The sequence below is a fragment of the Lissotriton vulgaris genome, chromosome 12 (genome assembly GCF_964263255.1).
Source record: "Lissotriton vulgaris chromosome 12, aLisVul1.2, whole genome shotgun sequence".
Classification (NCBI taxonomy): domain Eukaryota; kingdom Metazoa; phylum Chordata; class Amphibia; order Caudata; family Salamandridae; genus Lissotriton; species Lissotriton vulgaris.
Window position 1 is genome coordinate 639,497,600 of NC_141700.1, and position 27,331 is coordinate 639,524,930.

Below are 27,331 nucleotides of genomic sequence, written 5' to 3' on the forward strand. Positions count from 1 at the left end.
CACTTACTATCCCCATATCAGGTGGACTATATCTTGATGTCCCAATATAAATACGCATCACAGAGGCCATTATTTTAATTTCCGGTCGGCGGGTCAAAACGAACTTCAACTTGTAAAACAAGGAAATAATTGAAAAATATTTTAAATTGAACACTCGAAATGAAGCAAACATATCAATAACCACAGAATCTCCATTGGTATCAACCATTACAATAGAATATCCTCATCTACCATCCAAAGAAAGGATTCTAGATATACTGACAAACAAGACTGCTACGTCGAATCGCACTAAAATTATTCCTGCTCTTAAAATATTAACCGTGGCTGCTCCAGAAGAAGGCGCTGGTTCGCCGAAACGCGCGTAGAGATTAATTTAGCCACATTTTTCTCATTATATTGTTTGTGTATTTTATATAAACCTCATTTGTTGAATTAATTGCTTCTTTTTAATGATGGTGTTATATATTCCTGATATATTAAGTTATATGTGTTAAATATAATTTGTGAATGTATATTTTTTCCCTATGTGTTTTTAAAGAATCTTTGTGAATAAAATTGTACCTCCCCTCTTTTTACAAAAACCTTTGTTTCAAGCTCAGTTCATTTCAACCAACTAATTTGCTGTGTTGCCTAGATTGATACATATCAATTGATTTGCCCTTCCCTGGTCTAGGAACTCTATTTCCATGCACTCAGGGGGTCCTTGATAAATATTCACGTTAAGAGTAAAATGAACACAGACAGATATGCACACAATAGATATGCACACACATACCAAATTACTAAAATCTTCACAAAAGCAGGCATACACACAAAGGAAAGCAAAATAACTCAAGAAGCACTGGCAAAGCCAACAGGTCTGCCCAGGAAAATTGATGAAACAGGTTTTTTTTACATTTTCTGTTACAAGCACATGCCGCAAAAAAAGCAGATGCATAAACGTGGCAGCAGTATGCCTGCAATACAGTTTTAAGTTAAAAGATAAATAAACAATGTCACACATTTTTGCTAGACCACACAGGTGCTTCGAAGCAGGCAGGTGTACTTATAAAAGGCATAAAAAACCTATTTAGTTTAAATGCATATCACAGGAAAATGTGATTCTTATTGGTACAAAAATTGGACTATTGGCTTAGAATTACTATAATACGAAGACACAATTTGAACATACAAGGATTACAAAAAAATACAAAAGGATAAAGTAAAGTGGTAGCCTACAAGCCCTGGCAGTGAAGTACACCTATTTTTAGTTGGATATGCACATGTTTTAGGCAAAATGTCATCACTCACAAGGTAAGAGAGAACATGGCTAAAGTGGGCTAACCCATTGCCCCATTGCTGTAGGCAATGGTGGACATAAACAAAATATGAATGGCAGTTGAGCAGACCAATGGATGAAGAGTGGTAACCCAAAGTTCTCTGTGTATATTTATATGCATGCATTTTTGTTTTAATTTGTATTACATGAGGCTGGAAATATAACAAAAGGTGCCCCTAGGCCAGACCTAATAATCTACATATTCACATTGCATGATGGCAGTGAGTGATTCAATATCATCCTTTGCTTTCTAGTGCCAGCATATGATTCCTTAGGCCAGCTTCGAATTCCTGGATGGAGGGGTTGGATCTAATGGTAGGAGGAATAATTCCAACGTGGAGCTTCAAGTAAACAGAAGGACCAGTATCCTGATGGAGCACAGGATGCTTTGGGAGAGATTACATGGTTCTGTCCGACAGATCATAGGTATTGACAGGGTTATAGTGGGTATGGAATAGTTAGGGAGACCCACGAGCAGACTGTTACAAGAATCCACTTTGCCGAGCACGACAAACATATTCAAAGCTTTGGCTGTGAGGAATGGGATGAGGGGTTGGACTTTACTTAGGTTTTGTACTCTGTGCTAAGTAGTAGTAGCAGAGATTGTGATAGATTCCAATTGCGTGGAAGGGTTGTAGAGAACACCGAAGAGGCAAATGTCATGAAGTCATGAGGAAAGTTGAAAAGAGGCAGATAAAGGAAAATGTAAGATTAGTTTTTGAAGAATTAAGCTCAGGTGTTTGTAGCGCCATCCAGCGGCAAATAGCTGTGAGACAGTCTGATATATGTGATTTAAGGAGTGGTAGGGGGGTTAAGAAGAAGAGAAATAGTTAAGTGTGATCATGATCAGTGTTTAGATGGCACAAGAAACCAAAGGAAGAGATGGTGCTCCAAGGTGGGTGGTTAAAATAGAAATCAAGGGCAGACCCATGACTGAGCCTTGAGGGTCTGGACGAAGATGACCTGCAGTCCTAACTGACTCAGAAGTGTTGATCAGGAAGCTGGAAGGAGAATCGCTTGATGGATGAGCCGGTGATGCCTTGGTGGGAAAGTACGGTAAGGAGATTAACTGGCAGAAAGATCAATGAATAAGGGTAGGTGGTTGTGATTGGCTGTGATGATGAAGCTGGTAACGTGATCGCCATCTCAGTGGAGTGCATGGAACCCAGAGCAAAGGAGAGAGATCTGTGTCAAGCACACCTCTCTTGCACCAATGCACATATCTGAACCTGATTATCTTCTGGGCACATCTGCACAAACTCTGTGTACATTGTGATCTTGTTCAATTTGCAGCTTTTCCTCACAATGCACCTATCCATGTCTTTGTTAGGAGGAAGCGAAAACTGTATATTATGAATCAACCCCATGCACCTAGCAGGACGCTTCAACACCAGTCCAAGACACTGGTGCAATTGTTCACCAGTGGGACCAGACACCTCTGGATTTCTCAGCCCATCGAGGTCCGCCCCATATCAAGAAAGTAACTAACTCAGCCCTCTCCTAATTGCATTTAAGGGAAGGAATCTCGACATTTCTCTTGGTTCTCTACAGCATCTCCACTCCCAGACCAGTAATTCTCCCTCTGTTGACATTCATGTTTTCCCGCCCTATTGCTGATTGCTGGTTTAATGGCGGGCTTCCTGCCAGAGACACTCTTGTTCCAATAATGGCGCTCAGGCAGAGCCCGTGTATTAATGGCTTCTGCTCGAGCTCCTAGCACGAAGCAAGAGGTAACTGCACCCCTCACCCGGTGAGTTTCCGATCACTTCTCCCCTCCAGTATGTTTTTCTCACCAGTGCTTCCAAATCGAAAAATAAACAAATACATGTCTCCCTGGGGGCCTGGTGCGTGGGACAGGAACTGCCCGGGTCCATCCGCTGGAATGTGCTGACAGCCATTAAAAGGACAATCTATTGGCCACGTCCTTGGGAGAGCAGTCAGTGGCATGGACCAGCGGGGAATGGATGCTGAGTGTAGTGCACAGCGAGGGAAGGGGGGGGGGGGGTGGCTGTGGAGGAGGCAGACAGGTTAAGAGGGCCCTGCTACTGTAAACACCCCTGATGAAAGCACAGGGGGCACCGGCCCTAAAGGAAGCCGTCCTCGGGGGCCTGTTTATGCCGCAGTCGGAACAGATGTGGAGAAGAGGCTGGTAATAGATGGTAAGTGAGCTGGCATTTCTTCATCCGGGCATTCCACGGGTTTCACGCCTGTCACTGACTCATCTGAGAGACCCTCCCCCTCCTTCCCAAGACCCACCGGCCCCAGCACAGCTGTGCGGCTGCACAGAAGGAAAGAGTGACTGAGGAAGGCTGGCTTTCACAAGCAACTCTTCAAATCTTTGTAATACACACACACACTCAACTACGCACAACGGGCAACTCTGTAATAATGGCCCTATATTAATATGGTCAGGTCAGATTTATAAACCACGAGGACGAAGGTTAAGTACCAGTCATCGTTTGCCTGAGACTGCAGATGTGTCTGTCAAAGTTTAGAGAAATATGTGTTTTTGTTGGGGAAAATGATCTAATATTCAAAGTGTGTTTTGTGTAACAATGTGTATTATCAAAAATCAAATGTTAAAAGCAAAGCATATTGTAAGGAAATAACAACATGCATTATACGGTAGGTTTAACAAGACATGTGCAAAGCAAGAAAACACAGTGCAATCTGTGGGGCAGTGTTTCTTTTTTCTGACAGGGCTCTGCATGTACAATGTTTATTTTTGCACACTGGGGAGGATTCTTTGGTAGATGCTTGATTTAAGAATGGACCTGCAAGGCTGAGCTTGTCAGATGTGATGATTGAGCCTTTGGGAGAAGCACTGTCATTGTGAAAGTGTTATTTTTTAACCAGCACTGAAAGAAAGAGGAGAGGTTGATTAACGATCCAATTTGTTTTGTATTTGTTCAGAGGAGCTAACATTCTGCAAAATAACTCAGCACTGTAAATTACGGGGGAAAAAATCACAGTTACACCTCTTTTCTGTGAGTATTTTCAGAGCCTTTATTCAGACAATCACATTCTTAAAAAAGTCAAAATGTGATGATAGAGATCACAAGTCATAATGGAGATGTACAAACGTGTTAAACAGGTGAAGCCAGCTGGAAAACTATGTTAAAATACTAACATCCAAAAACTACAGAATTCCTTTTATCAAACCAACAAAAGCTCACTTTGATTAATAATATACAGGCACATGCATCAAGAAAAGCTTTTGCGAGTACTTCATTGCGAATATTAAGGAATCGCAATTAAGGACTCTCAAAAGCCTATGCATGTAGGAATCGCTATTAAAATAGCGAATCCCAAACATTCCTTAATTGCGACTCGCCTATTGCCTACAGGCCCAGAGGAATGAATGGGAGGTTGCATGCGCAATTTGCGAGTACCAATAGGTACTCGCAAATTGCGCTTGCAATTTTAAGGGTGTCCAAAGGACACCCTGTTGCACCCCTGCAATTGCTCTGTGCACACATGTTGCGCACACACATGCCCCAAGGGCATGTGTGTGTGTAACCTACAACTTTGAAAAATGCACTATAGTGCATTTTTCAAAGTTTTTGCAAATTACCATCAAGTTCAACTTCATGGTAATTTGCGCCCCCTAATAGCAAAATCGCTATTTTTTTTTTATTTCAAAGCATTTTATTTTATAAAGAAGAAAAGGTACATAATACAATAAATGTGATACAATTGAGACAAGATAAACAAACAATCAGGGGCTAAACTTTAAGTATAAGGATAGCAAATGCAGTCCTAAATAAAAGTAGCCTGTTATAAACCGAGAAATTAATTAGGTAAAGGAAAAAATAAGAGTCTAATATCGAATCAATAAGCAAATGTATCACTATCAGCTGGTATACTCGGGGTGAGGGAGGGATAGAAAAAAAAAGAAAGAAAGAAGAAAGAAAGAGAGAACAAAAGAAAAGATGGTAAGGGAAAGCAAAATCGCTATTTTAAAGTGGTTCTTGCATTGCATTTAAGGAATCACAAATTGTGATTCCTTAAATGCAATCGCAATTTGAGAAATCGCAATTATTTGTGAATTCTCAAATTGCGAGTGCCTTGAACCTTGCTTGATGCATTGCAATTGCTCTTTTTGCGGGCGCAAACGGACGATTTTTGCGAATCGCACCGTTTGCGCTCGCAAAAATGGTTGATGCATGTGCCTGAATGTTTCATGCCAGGCTTAATGTAAATCAGTTCAGTGGTCCAGTAGGCATGACCGAGATTTTGTGTGGCAGCTAAAATGGGAATTCAACCTCCCCTTAGCTATATTCCCCTGCTTGTTTCTTCACAAACACTGGTGTACCAGACTTTAGCTGACTAAGCTAGTGATTTGCATATTTTGTGCAAATCCATTCACATGGTTAAAAGACAAAATCAAATTAGAAAAATTGCTTTTTCAGTGAAAAGTACGGGTGAACTATAACTGCATACCGGTGACCGCTTTTTTACAATTTTGGTATGTTGTGTTTTGTTATGTCGATTTGTATAGTGCGCTAATCACCCATGAGGTCATCATTGTTTTTCTAATAACTTTGCCATCTTGTGACAAATCTGTACAAAACTCTGCAAAAAAACAAAAGTTCATCAACTTCGACTCTGTCTTGGAAAGTTCAACGCAGGTACATCAAGCAGGGACCCAGGAAAAAAGGGGGGATGGGAAGTTCCAAAACATTGATTTTCCATCTTTTAATTCTGAGAGTATCTTAGCTTTCTGATACCGAAAAAATGGATAAACGAAATTGGCAAAAAGTTAGAACATTACTCAGAAAGCGTGCTTTTGTAATTTGGTGTACATCTGTTCAGCTGGTTTTGAGAAATGCAGGTTTAAAAAGGGGCTCCGATAGGGTATAAAGAGGTTAATACCCAGAAAAAGTTAGGCATATCTGGATGGTATGGTGATAATCCCATGGTACCATAAACATCAAAATAGAGCTTTTGATTGGCCAAGGGAGCTTTTTCTCCCATCGACCATTTTAGTACTACAGGACTTGTCCCAGTCCCATGTAAATTGATACTTGTATAGCGCACTACTCACCCGCAAGGGTCTCAAGGCGCTTGTACGAATACCGCTGTGGAACCCATCCTGGCTTTCCCTGTGAGGCGTCCACTCCTGGGCACCCCCAAGGTGGAGGCCAGGCATCCTTAGCGTTGTGGGGACCGTTGTGGAGATTAAGCAAGCTACTGCCCAGAGTTGCAGAGTGGGACTCCATGATTGGAATAGGCACTGAGGCGAGAATTATCAGGTCCGTGGAATTGTGAGCCCAAGACCCGCCGAGGCGGGGAATTGAACCCTGGTCCCGGGCTAGACCTCTGCATCAGGGTCTGCCGCTCTAATCATTGAGCCACACTTCTCCACCATGGGACTGAGCAATCTGACTAGCTGGCCAAAAATCTGAACAAAATGTTGCAGCCACCATTATAAGATTCGGTCCCTTTGTTCTGAAAAAGTTTACCTAAAGGGGTGTAAGATGGCAGGATATGGACACGCTGTCCCCATGCACTTGTGGGAGGGGATACAGAATATTAAAATTTAAAAAAAACTTTGGACTGAGAATGCCACAGTAATCTTGCTGGTTCCAGTGCACCTCTCCTGTGAGGTACCAGTATATTCCTGCGTGGCCAGTGTGCAAGCATCCATCCCATGGTACAGCGGATCCATGCAATCTTCTTCTATGAAGTTTGCTTTGTACAGTGGCACCATGGGGCTTGTGTGGTGGGTACTGCAGGAGTATTGTAGTGCCCAATACAATTTTTTAAAAAGAAAACAGAATGTTGGTTGGGCGCTAATAAGGGGTTGGGTGCACGGCCTGGCCATGCGCTGTAGAGGGTTGGTCACCCGAAGGGGTGTTGGGTGCAGGCCCTGCTGCCAACTCCCTACTGCATACGGTTGAAGGCTATGCGCCGCAGGGGCATTGGCTGCAGGTTGCTCGGTCGGGTTGGGTGTATGCTCAAGTTTGAATATGGTAAAAAAGACATAAATTCACTGACATAGTTAGATATGGTATTAAGAGCTTAGTTTAGGTTAAAAAAACTTAAATTATCCGTAAAAAATGAAAGTTAAAGTGAGGTTATAGTTTGGTGTTGAAATAAGATATGTTTTATTAAATTGCATAATTGATGATATCCCTAACGTAATCTCAAATGACATAATTGACGACATCACTGATCACATCATCCAGTCATTGTCACAGAGTATTATAGGGTTTGTGGACTTCAAGTAATTCAACACGCTACACTTGAAGCAAATTGTCTATGACCAATCTCGTGAATGGATATAACCTTTGACCGCCTACTGGACACGTAGCATATCCGTCAAGTCATCCACATTTGGTGGATGTTACCCTCTTTTTACTGGTATTCATCCACCTAATAAACAAAATGCATCTATAGACTTTAATTCAGACACATTCTTTATAAACTTTCAAAACCATCCAAAAAGAGGTTGTACTCTATTCACCTTAATGTGATTATACTCCTAAAGACTTCACTTGAACTACAATTGTAAGTCAAGAGGTTGACAGGTATGTATTTGCCACTGAAAAGACACCTTCTACCAAGACCCTACGGACAACCACCTGTAGTTTGTTAAAAGGCCTACACACATTCCTGAGATGGACACAATGACAGACAACCTTAGAGCTATGCTTACAGTTCCAGTGTAAGACAAACTACCTCTAACTGTGACACTCCTACATTCTACATTATCCCAAAATCTACTTTACCTTAAAACCTTCAGTGAAGTTTTGGAAATAAACATACACACCTTATAAATATCCAGTGGTGGCTGGCAGCTATAGGGAGTGGTAGGGCGGGCAAAGTGCAGCTGCTTTTTATCTGCAGCCACAGGTAAGGAAACTGCAGCACCTCACAAGAGAACTGTCCTCCCACACCGGGAATACAAGCTGTGTCAAGCGGCACTTCGTGGGCAGTTGCGCCATCCTTTTTCCTTGCCCACCACATTAATCTTTTTAACATCTCCCCTGCCTCCTGCTGCAAGGACTCCTTGCACCCATACAGAAACCCTTGTGTGACAGCGCGAGCAGGCAGTGCCGCAGATTTCAAGCCTATCATCTTGCGCCAAGTCTGTAATTACCAGGATTACCTGGGCCATTCCTCGCTGGGAGAAGAATACCTCGCTAGCATTTAAAATAGCGTGAGCTGGTGTCATCACGAGAGAAGAGCCAGGATTGGATGGGGCGGGCTGGCTGGACACTCCTTCAGGCCCTGGAGGCCTCTGCTTGGTCTCCACCCAGCTGTCTTGAGTCAGCTGGGTGGAGAGCTTAAAAGGACACATGTCACTTGGGCCGGCGCAAGACAGCCTTCCAAAGTGACATGCGCACTTTGAAGTGTCTGACCATCAACTGCCTCAGTCCTCCGTGCTGCCAGTTGGCAGCAGAGGATAAGAGGACATCCCCCGCATGTCTCTGGGGTCGGGGAAGGCTGGTTGCTGTAGCGCGCACAAAGGTAAAAAATAAAAAGTCTTTTCATTGCCATATTATTTTTGCATGCACAGCTCAGGGGGGGCGACACTCCCCCGCACTCGTGCAGAAACCACTGCTGTAAATATCCTCATCACATAAAATTTGTTTATAGCACATATTGCAAACATTTAATGTGGGTACACGCCCAGATTTCTACTAGCAAACAGTGCACCATGTAACTTTCAACAAGCACAACCATACTTGCCTCTAGGGCTACTAACTATGCACCAACAGGTTCATGCAAAGTAACTCAATGTTGATATACACTGCACTGCTGCACTTAAAGTGAGCTTAACTTTTTTTTTTAATCTTTTTAGAAAAAACGGGGCCCCTGCCTTATAGGATAAACCCTAGCAAGGTATAGTATTTTTTGGAAAAAAGTGAGCTTAATACATACATTGATCTCCAGTGCCCTGCTGTGTATAAACGTTCCACAGCTCAGTAGAAAGCTTTACATACATTGACCTACACTGCACTCCTGAGCTTTAAGATAATTTCAGTACTCCTTTACATGCAGTGATCTCTAATTCATTGCTGCACGCAGAGATAACTTAGTATAGTTCCTTACTTGTAGTGATCCCCAGTGCACTGCTGCATTTAGAGACACCTCAGTACACTCATTTACTTGCAGTGATCCCCAGTGCAGTGCTGCGTGTAGCGTCACCTCTGTACACTCCTTTACTTGTAGTGATCTTCAGTGCATTCCGCTTTACTTGCATTGGTCTCCAGTGCAGTGCTGTATGAAGAGTGACCTTAGCACACAGCTTTACCTGCAGTGATCTCGAGCATGCTGCTGCACGTAGAGTGACCTCGGTACACTGCTTTACTTGCAGTGATCTCCAGTGCAGTGCTGCACCTAGAGTGACCTCAGTACATAGCTCTACTTGCATTGATTTCCAGTGAAGTGCTGCACTTGCAGTGACCTCAATGCACTGCTTTACTTGCAGTGATCTCCAGTGCAGTGTGGCACATAGACAGAGCTCAGTACACTGCTTTAATTGTAGTGATCTCCAGTGCGCTGCTGAACACAGAGTAACCTCTGTACCCTCCTTTGCCTGAAGTTATCTCCAGTGCAGTGCTGCAATTAGAGTGACAGCAGTACACCGATGTGCTGGCGGTTATCTTCAGTGCAGTGCTGCACGTAGAGGGACCTCGCTACACGGCTCTACCTGCAGGGATCTCCAGTGCACTGCTGCATGTAGAGTGACCGCAGAACACGCCTTTATGTGCAGTGATCTCCAGTGCAGGACTGCACGTGGAGGACCTCAATACACAGGTCTTCTTGTAGTGATCTCCAGTGCACTGCTGCATGAAGAGTGACCTTAGTAGATGCCTTTATGTGCAGGGATCTCCAGTGCAATGCTGCACGTAGAGTGACCTCAATACACTGCTTTACTTGCAGTGATCTCCAGTGCACCACTGCACATAGAGTGGCCCGAGTACACTACTTTAGTTTCAGTGCTGTGCTTGCAGTGATCTCCAGTGCAGTGCTGCACGTAGAGGGACCTCAATACAAGGGTCTTCTTGCAGTGATCTCCCGTGCACTGCTGCTTGTAGAGTGACCTGAGTACACAACTCTATGTACAGTGATCTCCAGTGCAATGCTGCACGTAGAGCGACCTCAGTACACTGCTTTAGTTGCAGTGATATCCAGTGCGCTGCTGCACATGGAGTGACCTCAGTATACTCCTTTGCTTGAAGTGATCTCCAGTGCAGTGCTGCACGTAGAGGGACCTCAGAACACTGCTTTACTTACTGTGATTTCCAGTGCACTGTTGATGCACAAGGAGTGACCTCAGTACAGTGCATTACTTAAAGAGATCTCCGGTGCAGTGCTGCATGTAGAGTGACCTCAATACACAGCGCTAACTTCAGTAAACTCCAGTGCGCTGCTATACGTAGAGTGACCTCAGTACACTGCTTTACTTACAGTGATCTCCAGTGCGCTGCTGCACATATAGTGACCTCAGTATACCACTCTTTTCTCAGTGATGTCCAGTGCAGTGCTGCATGTAGACGGACCTTAATACACTGCTCTGCTTGCAGTGGTCTGGAGTGCATTGCTGAATGTAGATGGACCTTAATACACTGCTCGACTTGCAGTGGTCTGCAGTGCAGTGCTGCATGTAAAGGGACCTTAATACACTGCTCTACTTGCAGTGTTCGGCAGTTCAGTGCTGCAGGTAGAGGAACCTTAATACACCGCTCTACTTGCAGTGGTCTGCAGTGCAGTGCGGCATGTAAAGGGACCTTAATACACCGCTCTACTTACAGTGGTCAGTAGTGCAGTGCTGCATGTAGAGGCACCTTAATAAACTGCTCTACTTGCAGTGGTCGGCAGTGCAGTGCAGCATGTAGCGGGACCTTAATACATCGCTCTACATGCAGTGGTCGGCAGTGCAGTGCTGCATGTAGAGGGACCTTAATACACCGCTCTACTTGCAGTGGTCTGCAGTGCAGTGCTGCATGTAAAGGGACCTTAATACACTGCTCTACTTGCAGTGGTCTGCAGTGCAGTGCTGCATGTAAAGGGACCTTAATACACCGCTCTACTTGCAGTGGTCAGCAGTGCAGTGCAGCATGTAAAGGGACCTTAATACACTGCTCTACTTGCAGTGTTCGGCAGTTCAGTGCTGCAGGTAGAGGAACCTTAATACACCGCTCTACTTGCAGTGGTCTGCAGTGCAGTGCTGCATGTAGAGGGACCTTAATACACCGCTCTACTTGCAGTGGTCGGCATGCAGTGCTGCATGTAGAGGGACCTTAATACACAGCTCAACTTGCAGTGGTCTGCAGTGCAGTGCTGCATGTAAAGGGACCTTAATACACTGCTCTACTTGCAGTGGTCTGCAGTGCAGTGCTTCATGTAAAGGGACCTTAATACACCGCTCTACTTGCAGTGTTCAGCAGTTCAGTGCTGCAGGTAGAGGGACCTTAATACGCCGCTCTACTTGCAGTGGTCTGCAGTGCAGGGCTGCATGTAAAGGCACCTTAAATCACTGCTCTACTTGCAGTGGTCTTTAGTGCAGTGCTGCATTGAAAGGGACCTTAATACACCTCTCTACTTGCAGTGGCCGGCAGTGCAGTGCAGCATGTAGAGGGACCTTAATACATCGCTCTACTTGCAGTGGGCTGCAGTGCAGTGCTGCATGTAAAGGGCCCTTAATACACCGCTCTACTTGCAGGGGTCGGCAGTGCAGTGCTGCATGTAGAGGGACCTTAATACACCGCTCTACTTGCAGTGGTCGGCAGTGCAGTGCTGCATGTAAAGGGACCTTAATACACCGCTCTATTTGCAGTGGTCTGAAGTGCAGTGCTGCATGTAAAGGGACCTTAATACACCGCTCCACTTGCAGTGGTCTGCAGTGCAGTGCTGCATGTAAAGGGACCTTAATACACCGCTCTACATGCAGTGGTTTGCAGTGCAGTGCAGCATGTAGCGGGACCTTAATACACCGCTCTACTTGCAGTGGTCTGCAGTACAGTGCTGCATGTAAAGGGACCTTAATACACCGCTCTACTTGCAGTGGTCTGCAGTGCAGTGCTGCATGTAAAGGGACCTTAATATGCCGCTCTACTTGCAGTGGTCGGCAGTGCAGTGCAGCGCAGCATGTAGAAGGACCTTAATACACTGCTCCACTTGCAGTGGTCTGCAGTGCTGCATGTAAAGGGACCTTAATACACCGCTCTACATGCGGTGGTTTACAGTGCAGTGCAGCATGTAGCGGGACCTTAATACACTGCTCTACTTGCAGTGGTCGGCAGTGAAGTGCTGCATGTAAAGGGACATTAATACACCGCTCTACTTGCAGTGGTCTGCAGTGCAGTGCTGCATGTAAAGGGACCTTAATACACTGCTTTACTTGCAGTGGTCTGCATTGCAGTGCTGCATGTAAAGGGACAATAATACACCGTTCTACTTGCAGTGGTCGGCAGTGCAGTGCTGCATGTAGAGGGACCTTAATACACCGCTCTACTTGCAGTGGTTGGCAGTGCTGCATGTAGCGGGACCTTAAAACACCGCTCTACTTGCAGTGGTCGGCATGCAGTGCTGCATGTAGAGGGACCTTAATACACCGCTCTATTTGCAGTGATTGGCAGTGCAGGGCAGCATGTAGCGGAACCTTAATACACTGCTCTACTTGCAGTGGTTGGCAGTGCAGCATGTAGCAGGACCTTAAACCACTGCTCTACTTGCAGTAGTCAGCAGTGCAGTGCTGCATGTAAAGGGACCTTAATACACAGCTCCACCTGCAGTGGTCTGCAGTGCAATGCTGTATGTAGAGGTACGTTAATACACCGCTCCACTTGCAGTGGTCGGCAGTGAAGTGCTGCATAAAGAGGGACCTTAATACACCGCTCTACTTGCAGTGGTCGGCAGTGCAGTGCTGCATGTAAAGGGACCTTAATACACCGCTCCACTTGCAGAGGTCTGCAGTGCAGTGTTGCATGTAGAGGTACGTTAATACACCGCTCCACTTGCAGTGGTCGGCAGTGAAGTGCTGCATGTAGAGGGACATTAATACACCTCTCCACTTGCAGTGTTCGGCAGTGCAGCATGTAGCGCGACCTTAATACACCGCTCTACTTGCAGTGGTCGGCAGTGCAGTGCTGCATGTAGAGGGACCTTAATACACCGCTCTACTTGCAGTGGTCTGCTGTGCAGTGCTGCATGTAGAGGGACCTTAATACACCGCTCTACTTGCAGTGGTCTGCTGTGCAGTGCTGCATGTAGAGGGACCTTAATACACTGCTCTACTTACAGTGGTCTGCAGTGCAGTGCTGCATGTAAAGGGACCTTAATACACCTCTCCACTTGCAGTGGTCTGCAGTGCAGTGCTGCATGTAAAGAGACCTTAATACACCGCTCTACTTGCAGTGGTCTGCAGTGCAGTGCTGCATGTGAAGGGACCTTAATACACCGCTCCACTTGCAGTGGTCGGCAGTGCAGTGCTGCGCGTGGAGTGACCTCAGTACACTTCTTTACATATAGTGCGCTCACAACAACCATGATGTTGGACTCCCCAAGTCACAGCGGGAGTTCATTCGCCAAAACAAACCACCTCTTACCACCAATCCAGGCTTGAGGAGATGACAGATGGAGGCCGAGTGAGATTGTGGTCAGCAGGACCCAGCCTGATGTCATCACTGGGATTTGCAAAACTTCATCGTGGTGAATTATTGTGGCTTAAAAGACTCAATATCACCAGATACAGGGGTACTCTGAGGAACCCAGACAAATCCTACAGCCTTTAGACATTGACAAAACGGTTCTCTCAAGTTCCTGTTTACATTCCCGCAGGGGCAGGCACATGATGCCAGTAATGTACACCCCCCACAGGGGTGCACATAGCCTCAACAAGGTTATGCATAAGGCACTCCAGTCCCCTCGGTATGGAATATGTGAGTGCACATTAACACAGAAAAGCACAAATAGAACCTGAAATACAGTCACCAAGGGACCTGCATAATGCACCGTCCTTGCCAGGGCATCAGTCACCAAATTAGGCAACCATACAGTGGTCTGCAGTGCAGTGCTGCATGTAAAGAGACCTTAATACACCGCTCTACTTGCAGTGTTCGGCAGTTCGGTGCTGCAGGTAGAGGGACCTTAATACACCGCTCTACTTGCAGTGGTCTGCAGTGCAGGGCTGCATGTAAAGGCACCTTAAATCACTGCTCTACTTGCAGTGGTCTGCAGTGCAGTGCTGCATGGAAAGGGACCTTAATACACCGCTCTACTTGCGGTGGTCGGCAGTGCAGTGCAGCATGTAGAGGGACCTTAATACACCGCTCTACTTGCAGTGGGCTGCAGTGCAGTGCTGCATGTAAAGGGCCCTTAATACACCGCTCTACTTGCAGGGGTCGGCAGTGCAGTGCTGCATGTAGAGGGACCTTAATACACCGCTCTACTTACAGTGGTCGGCAGTGCAGTGCTGCATGTAAAGGGACCTTAATACACCGCTCTATTTGCAGTGGTCTGAAGTGCAGTGCTGCATGTAAAGGGACCTTAATACACCGCTCCACTTGCAGCGGGCAGTGCTGCATGTAAAGGGACCTTAATACACCGCTCCACTTGTAGCGGTCTGCAGTGCAGTGCTGCATGTAAAAGGACCTTAATATGACGCTCTACTTGCAGTGGTCTGCAGTGCAGTGCTGCATGTAAAGGGACCTTAATATGCCGCTCTACTTGCAGTGGTCGGCAGTGCAGTGCAGCATGTAGAAGGACCTTAATACACTGCTCCACTTGCAGTGGTCTGCAGTGCTGCATGTAAAGGGACCTTAATACACCGCTCTACATGCAGTGGTTTACAGTGCAGTGCAGCATGTAGCAAGACCTTAATACACTGCTCTACTTACAGTGGTCGGAAGTGAAGTGCTGCATGTAAAGGGACATTAATACACTGCTCTACTTGCAGTGGTCTGGAGTGCAGTGCTGCATGTAAAGGGACCTTAATACACCGCTTTACTTGCAGTGGTCTGCATTGCAGTGCTGCATGTAAAGGGACATTAATACACCGTTCTACTTGCAGTGGTCGGCAGTGCAGTGCTGCATGTAGAGGGACCTTAATACACTGCTCCACTTGCAGTGGTTGGCAGTGCAGTGCTGCATGTAGAGGGACCTTAATACACCGCTCTACTTGCAGTGGTTGGCAGTGCAGTGCAGCATGTAGCGGGACCTTAATACACCGCTCTACTTGCAGTGGTCGGCATGCAGTGCTGCATGTAGAGGGACCTTAATACACCGCTCTACTTGCAGTGATTGGCAGTGCAGTGCAGCATGTAGCGGAACCTTAATACACTGCTCTACTTGCAGTGGTTGGCAGTGCAGCATGTAGCGGGACCTTAATACACTGCTCTACTTGCAGTGGTCAGCAGTGCAGTGCTGCATGTAAAGGGACCTTAATACACCGCTCTACTTGCAGTGGTCTGCAGTGCAATGCTGAATGTAGAGGTACGTTAATACACCACTCCACTTGCAGTGGTCGGCAGTGAAGTGCTGCATGTAGAGGGACCTTAATACACCGCTCTACTTGCAGTGGTCGGCAGTGCAGTGCTGCATGTAGAGGGACCTTAATACACCGCTCCACTTGCAGAGGTCTGCAGTGCAGTGCTGCATGTAGAGGTACGTTAATACACCGCTCCACTTGCAGTTGTCGGCATTGAAGTGTTGCATGTAGAGGGACCTTAATACACAGCTCTACTTGCAGTGGTCTGCAGTGCTGCATGTAAAGGGACCTTAATACACCGCTTCACTTGCAGTGGTCTGCAGTGCAGTGCTGCATGTAAACGGACCTTAATACACCGCTCTACTTGCAGTGGTCTGCAGTGCAGTGCTGCATGTGAAGGGACCTTAATACACCGCTCCACTTGCAGTGGTCTGCAGTGCAGTGCTGCATGTAAAGGGACCTTAATACACATAATACACAGCTCTACTTACAGTGGTCTGCAGTGCAGTGCTGCATGTAAAGAGACCTTAATACACCGCTCTACTTGCAGTGGTCTGCAGTGCAGTGCTGCATGTGAAGGGACCTTAATACACTGCTCCACTTGCAGTGGTCTGCAGTGCAGTACTGCATGTGAAGGGACCTTAATACACCGCTCCACTTGCAGTGGTCGGCAGTGCAGTGCTGCGCGTGGAGTGACCTCAGTACACTTCTTTACATATAGTGCGCTCACAACAACCATGATGTTGGACTCCCCAAGTCACAGCGGGAGTTCATTCGCCAAAACAAACCACCTCTCACCACCAATCCAGGCTTGAGGAGATGACAGATGGAGGCCGAGTGAGATTGTGGTCAGCAGGACCCAGCCTGATGTCATCACTGGGATTTGCAAAACTTCATCGTGGTGAATTATTGTGGCTTAAAAGACTCAATATCACCAGATACAGGGGTACTCTGAGGAACCCAAACAAATCCTACAGCCTTTAGACATTGACAAAACGGTTCTCTCAAGTTCCTGTTTACATTCCCGCAGGGGCAGGCACATGATGCCAGTAATGTACACCCCCCACAGGGGTGCACATAGCCTCAACAAGGTTATGCATAAGGCACTCCAGTCCCCGCAGTATGGAATATGTGAGTGCACATGAACACAAAAAAGCACAAATAGAACCTGAAATACAGTCACCAAGGGACCTGCATAATGCACCGTCCTTGCCAGGGCATCAGTCACCAAATTTATGAATACTCACTCCTGTGCCTTGTTTATATACAATGCTCTCCTGTGCACCGATGTACATAATAGTGACGTCAGTATGTGCTTCTATATATAATGACACCGGTGCACTGCTTTACATATAGCGCTCTCCAGTGAACCCATTTATGAATACTCACTCCTATGCCTTGTTTATATACAATGCTCTCCTGTGCACTGCTGTACGTAATAGTGACGTCAGTATGTGCTTCTATATATAATGACACCGGTGCACTGCTTTGCACAGGACGATCTCAGTTCACTGTTGTATATGTAGTGACACAGTGCACTTTTGATACAGTCATACCAGAGAACTGATTAACACGAAATCACCCCTGTGCAGTGGTTATATACAGTGACCCCGGTGAAGTGGTTTACGTATAGTCCACCTATGGCACTGATTCACACAGGATGACCCGAAATTTACAATTTAAGATAGTCACTCCAGTGCAATGTTTAACGTATAGCAACCTCAGTGCACTGCACAGCGTGCTTTATAGTCAGTGATTCAAAAACTCTGCTTTGACCTCACAATCACCACATTGCACTGACTGACAACAAGCAGTCAGAGGTCGGAGTGGGCGGGGCAACGACGTTCCCACGTTTTAGTAATTTGATCCAAACTGCTCCCATACCTTTTATTTGAAAAACTCCCGCTCCTGCTTGGGAACCAATACAAGACTTTAAAGAATAGAATCGGTATTGTATCCTTTAAAGAAAGGTGTGCACTCGTTGAATCAAAGTGTTACGAAAAACGTATCTATTGGAAGCACTGTAAATATTTTTGCACGTTTTGCGACAGCCCGTGAATAACCTATCTTAAACCATGTCTAATAAGTGTTTTAAACTAATCAGCATTATCAAGATTTAATTCAGTGACCGTCTCGGTACAGCCAACTTTATCTGAAGTGATTGCATTAACCAACCAAACAGCAAATTCCATTTCCCACAGAGACATATAAGTTGCCTTTATTTATCATTTACGGCATGGATTCTGAAAGTACAGCCCCGCCCTTTACATGCGGCCCCCTGATCAACAGGAGCACTGGGTTGCTGCTTACTGGACTCAGCGCTAACATTAAAAGGATGTTAAAAAGACAGGCAAGCATTTATTTCCAGGTTGATTGGTGTTACAGGAAGGATGGAACTAGGGAGTCCTGCGCCGCTTTACTTTAAGAACACCTTCATTTTTAAATACATCTTGCAGCAAAAGTGTAAAAATATGAGTTTCATCAAAATTCAAAAAGTGTGTTCAATTAACATGAAGAGTCTTTTCACCTTTGTACAGTTGATTATATCAGTGCATTGAGAAGTATTAATTGAAGAGTGATAGTTTTTAAACATGAATTGCAAAACATGAATTCTCTTTCCAACCTGACAACAACGCCATTAGTGAACTAAAGAGGCAAGTCAGTTGTTATGTGCACTTTTTGGGTGGCCTGGGTTGCTATTATACACGATTAACATTATAGAGTATGAGGTCAAACACAAGAGAACGTTTTGTACAGCGCACACCCTGAAATCATGTATTTCAAGGTTCCCTTATATGTGATAAGGAAGAAAAAGGAGAGAAAGTGAAGTTAACAATTGCCTAGGAGCACACAATTTGGTAGTCGGGATTAATCCCAGGTTTTCTGGTTACGCATTGTTCAATTCAGCAACTAGATGTATATTCTTTGCTTCACCTACACCAACCTTACCACCAATCCCCCAAACCCCTTGCCCTACCGCCATCCCCTTGGGCAAAGACGAAACTTTCTGGCCCCTGGGAAAATGTTTGTGAGTACCCAGGATTTACGTTGTAGGTGAAAGGGTAACCAAATAGTAACAGTATATTTTGACCTTTTTATCCACGCCTCTGACCCCGCCTCCCAACTTGCTGACCACGCCCCCATTATACTCACAATCCCAGTTCCCTTAGTTTTCTTTATGCAATTCGACCACTGCAAACAGTGACCCCAAATTACAGCATGACATGCACAGGGCCCCCTTAGCGCTGCTCTACATATAGACTCCAAAGCACTGCTTTACATGCAGTGCCTCTGTTTCATAGCTTTGCTTATACTGATCACAAGACATTTACACTCGGCTCCGTGCAGTGCTTTACATACAGTGACCACAAAACATTGCTATAGAGGTATGTCTCCGTTTCACTCCTTTACATGTAGTGACCACGCCACACTCACAAACCGCCCATCGCACTGCTTTACACATAGTGAACATAAAAGTATTACCTCACTAGACTTATTTCCATTGCACTGATTTCCCTATTGTCAACAAGTGCATTGAGTCATACATATTGACATTTTAACCCCTTCGCTGCAGTGGCTATTCCGCCACAGCGCTAAGGGGGAGGCGGGGCCGCGCGGCGCTCCCGTGCTCGTGACGGAACCGCTCCGTCACGGCCCGCGGGTGAGCTGTGCTTGTGACGGAACGGTTCCATCACGGCCCCGCCCACTCTTTAGAACGTCAGCGCAGGCGCGGAATCCGCGCAGGCGCGGCGAGCGGGCCGTGGCGGAACTGTTCCGTCACCAGCACAGCCCACCCGAGGCTCGTGACAGAACCGTTCCGTCACGAGCATGGGAGGGGTTAATATAAATAGGAAAACTGGGAAGGGGTGACACACAAGTACATGCACACACACATACACCAGACCTGCTAATCTTCACAATGTGAGCGTGCAGGGAGAAAGGGCGGGCTTTGGAGACGGGGTGGGGCCATGGTTAGTGGGGCTTTAGACCCACGGCTCTGCCCCGTCACGTCTACCTTCCACACTGGAAGAACGAACTCATCAGGAGTCGCCTCCCAATTAACTGTATTGTAATTGCATTTATATAACGCGTAATACTCCCAACGAGGCATTGAAGCACTTTACACCGGGCCGCACGCTACTGTGGAGCCCAGAGTTAGTGGGTTTTTTCCAGTGGTTATTGTTGGTTATTGAGATTAGTCTTGTACTGTTAAGGAAATAATTCCACGTGTTTACTCGAATTACATTCACAGGAGTTAGATGAGATCTTTGGAGGGAGAGATATGTCAATCCATGCAAGTGGTTGGCGGGATTATTCGATGAGCTAAAGGACATTAGGTGTTCTTGGGTTGCAGGGGCATACCTTTTAAAGGAGAGGTAGAGATCTTTGGGATGAGGTGGGGACAATTTGGTAAAATACTATGTTAGGGACAATGGTGAACATGCATGTGACTTACAGTAGGTTGTGCTTATTGAGAAGAGACATAAAGAGGATGGAAATTTAGGGAAGGTTCATTTGAAGGAGAGAGGTGGGTTGTGGCAGGGCACCAGAGAGGGGCATTGATATCCTCCCAGACAGTGGACACTTATTGTCTGCCCCCCTGAGGCTGGAGAGTGGAGACTCAGACAGTGACGTGAGAAGGATGCAGAGATGGCTGCTTCTAGCACTTCCATGAGCCTTGCTACCACTGAGGTGCTGATTAGGTCTTTCTCGGCTCTTCTATTTGGTACAGTGCTTAATTTGTAAAAAAATTAAATGCCAGGTCTCTCGTCAGGAGGCCACTGCAGGGTGCACCACACATTGCCCCTGCCATATTACCAATGATATTAACAACACAATTACTAACCATCGCACTTTTACAAGTGTGACAATTTAGACAATTTCACGCCCCGATACCTATAAGAATGGATTGGGTGGTAGATAAGTGTCCATTTTCATGTATATTAAATTAATAATTAACTCTTGTTGTGGTCATTTCTAAACTAGCCAGACAGCACCATCTTGTGGCAGACTGCACAAGCTCTTGTGTTAAAAACTAAGGGCCTGTGCTGAGCACCGGAAACCACTGACTCAAATTAAGCACTGATTTGGTAGATGTCTTGGGTAGGTTTTAATTGGAGTCCACTGGCACACAGCATTTACGGCTGACCAGCCAACCTATTCTGTCCAAGGATTTCCAGCTCACCGTGTGACAACCTATCTTCACTGGTTCGCTGAGTGATACGTGAAAAAACTACATGTCGCATGGTGGCACTGTGTGAGTTGGCAGGTCTGTACACACATACCCGCCACAGCAACGATATTTTAAAACACATCCCTCAAAACACCCAGCCTCTCCCACACCGTACCTAAACAGTACATCTCTTTCCTCCCAGCAGCTCAGTAGGGTAATCTTCAATCACACACTGTGGTCAGGCTTTAACACATGCCACTTTACCAGGGATACCAAGGAGCCTTTTTACCACAATGAAGCCGCTCCCAGTGGGGTTTCGCTAGTGCTAGTGCAGTTTAGTCTGTGAGTGCAGGCATCTCACAAAAAGTGAAGGACTGGTCTCACACACCGCCTGGTGTCATGCTTCATGATAGACCAGTCCTCGCCCTCTAAATACTTGCTTTGATAGAGGGCGGGCATACACCTGACGACAGGGAAGCACTTCTAAGCTAAGTGGGGGCCCATGGGAAAAGGTAGTGTGTTTAAAAGGCCATTAGAGATGTCAGCTAAAATGTAATGGTGCTGGCCTCTATATGGTAGTTAAAACAAAGTGATCGGTGTAAGGGGGATATTATTGTCCCCCCCAACGCTATCAACGAGGTCAATGATAGCGGTGGGGGGGACAATAATATCCCCATTACACCGATCACTTTGTTTTAGCTACCATATAGATGCCAGCACCATTACATATTAGTTGATATCTATAATGGCCTTTTAAACACACTACCTTTTCCCATGGGCCCCCACTTAGCTTAGAAGTGCTTCCCTGTCGTCAGGTGTATACCCGCCCTCTATCGAAGCAAGTTTTTAGAGGATGAGGACTGGTCTATGATGAAGCATGACACCAGGTGGTGTGTGAGACCAGTCCTTCACTTTTTGTGAGAGATGCCTGCACTCACAGACTAAACTGCACTAGCACTAGCGACACCCCACTGGGAGCGGCTTCATCGTGGTAAACAGTTTATGATGGAGGCTGCCGACTCCCAGCACCCCATGCCTTTGGTTCCCTCATCCCAGATTCGGTCTCGATTTTGTGGTTACACATACCAATGAGCCTCACACAGGTGGTAGCGGCTGTGCTGGGTGGGCCTGTGGCAACGCCCACCTGAGGGTAATGGGACTGATCAGTATGAAAGATGGCATGCCACAACTGTGTAGATTACAGGGTGTATTAGCAATGAATGAAACCACTAGGAGGGAGGGCAGACAGGTACCAATGCCAGCGAAGTGTTGCTGAATAGCATCTTCCCTTGGCCTCGCCCACTGGTATTACCAAACCAGGATCCCATGGCCTCCCCTATTTACAGGTTTACATAGCGTGAACCAGGCCAGCCAGCTGTCAGACAGCTTTAAATAAAAAGAATACAGCATTGGTGATACAGATTCTAAACATACAAAAATACAAATATTAGTGCATAAAAAGTACAAAAATGAAGGGTAAAATTCGTCTTGGAGGAAAACTAGTTTGCCTTCTGTTCATAAATGCAGTTGAAATTATTCTGAACTTAACATTAAAGCTTTTATGAGTAAGGGACGTAGTACTGCAGGAGTAATCTCCTCTGTAAAACTGCCCCAAGATGTCCAACTTCCTTTGAAAAAAAAACACGCAAAGAGGGCTCAGTCATTTCAGTTTGTACTAATTGTATATGAATATTCCAATATTATTCCCATTTTAGATGCTCTGGAGACTATTCACAAATGCATGTAAGAGTACGTAAAAGAGTACTACATGAGTACTACTTTACATATTCCGAAATGCCATTGAGTTTAGTTCCTAGAGAACTTGTAAAGAAGAAGGTGCTGAGCAGCTGTACGATATCAGGACTGAAGCCATTAAATAATGTTCCCTCTGGGTTGACTCTCGAAATCCCCCCTCACCTGGCCCCACCGCCCTTACCTGCTGCGGCCACGGGTGCCTATCACTAGTCCTGCTGCTACATGGAGGGCTGCACTTAGGGGTGCAGTGTGCCAGGGGCGGCTCTAGGCTCATGGCGGCCCTGGGCAGGGAGCGTAGGTAGGGGGCCCCGGAAGAGGGGGTCCGGGCGGGGCCGAGCACGGAGGCCAGTGAAAAGGGAGGGGGGGGTGGTCAGGGTGTTTGGAAGTGGAACAGAGCCGGAGGCCACCAAATCCCTACCAGTGGCCGCCACACAAATATGTATCCATCCTCAGAGGATTATTATATTAAGGATATATATTGGCGTGGTGGCCCCTGGGGTTTGTGGCCCTGTGCAGGTGCACAGCTTGCACATGCCTAAGGCCGCCCCTGAGTGTACATCTTAGGTGAACTTAGTAGAAGATAATGACCACAGCAAAGTCTGGAGAGCACCAAAGATCCCCAACTGAGGTTCACCACCTCTTCCTTACTCCTACCATGGCACAACACCTAGGAGCATGCCACACTCCTCTTCGCCCACCCCTTGTGCTGGCCTTGGAGCTGGGATGATGCAATATAAACATCCGGTGCAACACAGTGTAATAGTGCATCATGCTGTCCACCAGCAGGGTCCACTCTTGGGCATGTGATTAACATGCATCACTATCATCACTAGTGTGAATCATTGAAAAGGGCACAAACACAACCTGTTGTAAATAACATTTATGCCCAGGATTGAGTGTGGTTTTGCACCACATTTTCACACAGGTGCTGAAAAATGGAGAGTAATGTGCAAATGGGTTTGTGCTCATTTTGCACAAGAGCCAATTTTTGATCTGGCGTGACAGCATAGCTGGATGCAGGACCTATTGTTAATAATTGTTTAAAATAGTGCCAAGGGGATTAAACCTCTCTCACCTCATTCTATTAGTAGGTAGGTGTATCATTGCGCCATTTAGTAAGTGCTTCATTAGAATGGATGAGGGACTATTTTGCACCTGAAAAGTAGTCATCCCACACTCTCACATTCCGTTCTAGATCTCCAAAATGAAGTAATAATTGTTTGTGCTACTTTTTCCACTATTGGCAAAACCAATAGGTCTGACTTTTATATGCTAAACAACATTTACGTGTGCAAGCATCATTTGGGCATGCCTTTATTTGCACTCGTCCTTGCATTAAAGTCAGACGCATTTACTTATCCATTGCTTGTTCACTTTTCCCACTGGTGCTAAGTGCTTGGGAAAAAAATTTGAGTGTGCACAGTTTCTGCTTGCGGGTCACGGGACACTCTTTTCCCTCCCTACCTCTTACCCTGAGTGTCAGCAAAGGGGGGGGGGTTCCTGTGGGAACTTTAATGTGTTCTTTTTCGTTGCAGGCGGAGTTACGGGGCGATCCGGAAGCAGTGAGGTGCAGCACTGTACCAGCCTAACCTGGAACCTCATGGGAGGCCGGGAACCCGTGTCGGCGCCCCAGTAGTCCTTCGGGCAGTTGTGTGCCTGTGCAACCGGGGGTTTGCCTAGATACGCCCCGCAAGGTAGAAAGAGTAGAGTTATTACCATAATGACGCAGCAGATGGGTGGTTCGCCACTGTGCTGCTTGGCTCATCAGGCGGGCAGGTGGCGAGAATGCGGCCTGCCCTTGGATCGCCCGTAAGATAACCCACTGTGAACACATAATGTTGTATGTAATAAAATAAACCTGCAGCATCTTATCCCAATCGAACACTGGTGTCTGTGTGTTATTCGTGGGATGTTGGGTATGTTTGGGGGCGGGGGTGCTGTTGACCTGATGGGACTATGCTCACCTCCAAAACAGTGCTGCTGCCAATGGTGAAACAGGGGTACTACTTGACCCGTTAGAGCACCTGACTCCATTCAAATATTTGCGTGGGGGGTGCCCCTTATGTGCTGACACTGCTGCTTTGTAACCTTTCACCTCTGCGCCTTTAGTTTACACCAGGCGACAAGGAAACCCACTCTAGCACCAAACATTGTGCCACCTGTGGCCGGGGAGCAGCGGCCATCGAAGCGGCCATGGGCACCAAGTCCAAGAGGCTACTGTGGATGGTGCAAAAGTGCTTTACGAAGCAAAGCCTCGCGCAAGACCGGAAAAAAACAGTATTTTGTAAACATTTCACCGAACTGGCTATTTCACACTCGTCTTTTTTTTTGGAAGAACGAACAGTAGTGAACTTAATATTTAAGCCAAAAAGCCCAAGAGAACCAATGAACTAAATAGATGAATGTTGTGACATGAAACCAAATTAATAGAACCAAAGCATACTATATATAAAAATAATTTTTGTGGTTTATTTAAATATTTTCTTCATTTTTCTTGAAAATTTTCATTTATAAAAATACACATATGATCACATAAAAATTCAATAACATACATATTGTGATTCCAGAGAAGTATCTACATATAATCAAAAACACGAAAAAGAAGGGGAAAACAGAAAACAGTACAAATGACTATGGTGATAGGTTGGGCTAGTGGAGTAAGCAAAGCGGTGGGTGGAGACACTCGTCTCAATGTCTCTGTGGCCCAAGCGCCTCACACGGCCAATGGGCCCCACACAACTCCCCATGCTGTCTATGGACCCCTAGCTCCTCGCACTGCGTCTGTGCGCTACACACTCTTTAATCTGGCTGAGTGCCTTCAGCACCTCACACTGTCCATTTACCCCAAGCTCCTCACAAACTTTCTATATAGATCCAAGATCTTCAGACTGTCTCTGGGGCTCAGATCCTCCTCAGTGTATGTCTATGGGGCCCGAGCTCCACGCACTACCTATGGGGCCCCAAGTTCTTCACAGTGTATGTCTATGGGGCCTCAGGCCCTTCTCTGGTTCAAGCTGCTGGTGCTGGCACTGTCTGCCCAGGTCCTCGCATTGTCAATCTACAGGCCCTAGCTCCTCGCACGAAGTATGTGGCTCCCAAGCAAGCACTTCACAGTGGCCACGCGCCTTTGGTCCCTCGCGCAGGAGCGCCTCGCGCTCTCTTTAGCCGCGCGCCTCTCCATTCTCTGTCTACAGACGCTAAGCTCCCCCCACAGTCTGCCTAGGAGCCCAAACTCATAGCAGTGTCTGGCCCCAGGCGCCTTCCTTGTCTCCACTCCATCTAGTTTCCCTTCTGTCTCCTGAGCTTCATCGCCGCCGTCTCTCACGGTTTCTTTCCCTGCGCCTCAAACACGCCTCAGTGCGCATCGCGCGTCATCTTAAGTATTTTGGGGGCCCGTGCCAGCAATATTTTTGGGGCCCCTGTTTTGAACCCCTCCGAATAGTATTACCCTTTATCTGCTAATTCAAGCTCCGAGTTGTGTAAGAATATTGCATAATATGCTGAAGGTAGAGATACAGAAACACACCGAAGTAAACTAAAGAGACAGTTCACTTTCTCGGGGAGGGCCATAGGAAGGTGGGGGGCCCCGGGCAACTGTCCACTCTTCCCACGCCTTAAAATGTCTCTACTCCCAGTCTCTCATCCTGCGTCCAGGGGAACTCGTTGCGTCACGTTGAAAGAAAGGCTTACCTGACTGCAGAGCTGTAGCGCCGAGAGGCAGCAGACGAGGAGCGCTCCGGGGCCCATGGCTCGGGTAAGGTGACACCTTGGAGAGCGGGAAACGCGGCAGCACGCGGCCTCCGGGAGCCTGAGGGGGTCTGGCCTGGTGGAGTCGGTGTACGGCCTCTCGGTTGGTGCCGGCCGGGCAGTGCCCAGGGCAGGGAGTGGGCGCTTGGTGAGATCTGGGAATGTTTCTGACTCCCGCCCGGGCACCTTGTTCTGACTGCCCTGGAACTAAAATAAAAGTTTGGGCAGACTGAGCGACAGCGGCACATGTGCTGTGGGAGGCCCGGAGTGCTGAAATGCTTGACTGGGATGAAGGGAGGGGGGGGGGGCTTACTGGCACATCGGGAGGGGGCAACAACAGCTGTCCCGCTGCACAGTACTTAGTCCAGTGAAGGTCAAATATCACCACGGCCCTTCAGAAGGAGGGTGGGATTTGGACTGTGGAACAGTGGGGGTTAAGGGGATGGATGGCAAGGCACACATAATGGCGGTAACCCCTTCAGCGCCGCAGCTGTCCTGGTACGCGGCATCCTTGCCCGCGAGGGACCCGTAAAGCCCAGCTTGGTTTTCAATTACCCCGCGGTACACTCGGAGAAGGTTAGTTTTAGGCATGCGGGCCTCTGGCAGGGGCTGGGCTTCAGAGAAAACATGAGTTTTTGGCCTGCCTGTCCCACTAGACGGCTTTTGGGGTTTCAGTCACATTGCCTGAGTCTGGGGAACACCCCAGTCATATAGAAGGTAGCGCCTCTGAAACGCCGCTAGGATGGGGCACAATTAGTCACAGTTCTCACATGTTAGGCGGATGCTGCTGAAAAGCTGGCAGGGCTGGGGAGACGGTCACATAATATTACGCCCGTAGCTATGAAGGGCCAGTAGGGCGGTGCCGGAGCCAGCCACGTGGGTCTGAGAATGAATT

General features: G+C 46.8%; 1 protein-coding gene across 1 annotated transcript in view; it reads right to left on the minus strand.

The window, feature by feature from the left end:
• CDH15 (cadherin 15) overlaps nt 1-26,663 on the minus strand; it is a 156,590-nt gene extending 129,927 nt beyond the window's left edge. Inside the window, exon 1 of the mRNA XM_086945800.1 lies at nt 26,380-26,663. Within this exon, the coding sequence (XP_086801926.1) occupies nt 26,380-26,436 (57 nt within the window). The 5' untranslated portion in view covers nt 26,437-26,663. The remainder of the gene's footprint in view (nt 1-26,379) is intronic.
• Nucleotides 26,664-27,331: the final 668 nt, after the last annotated feature.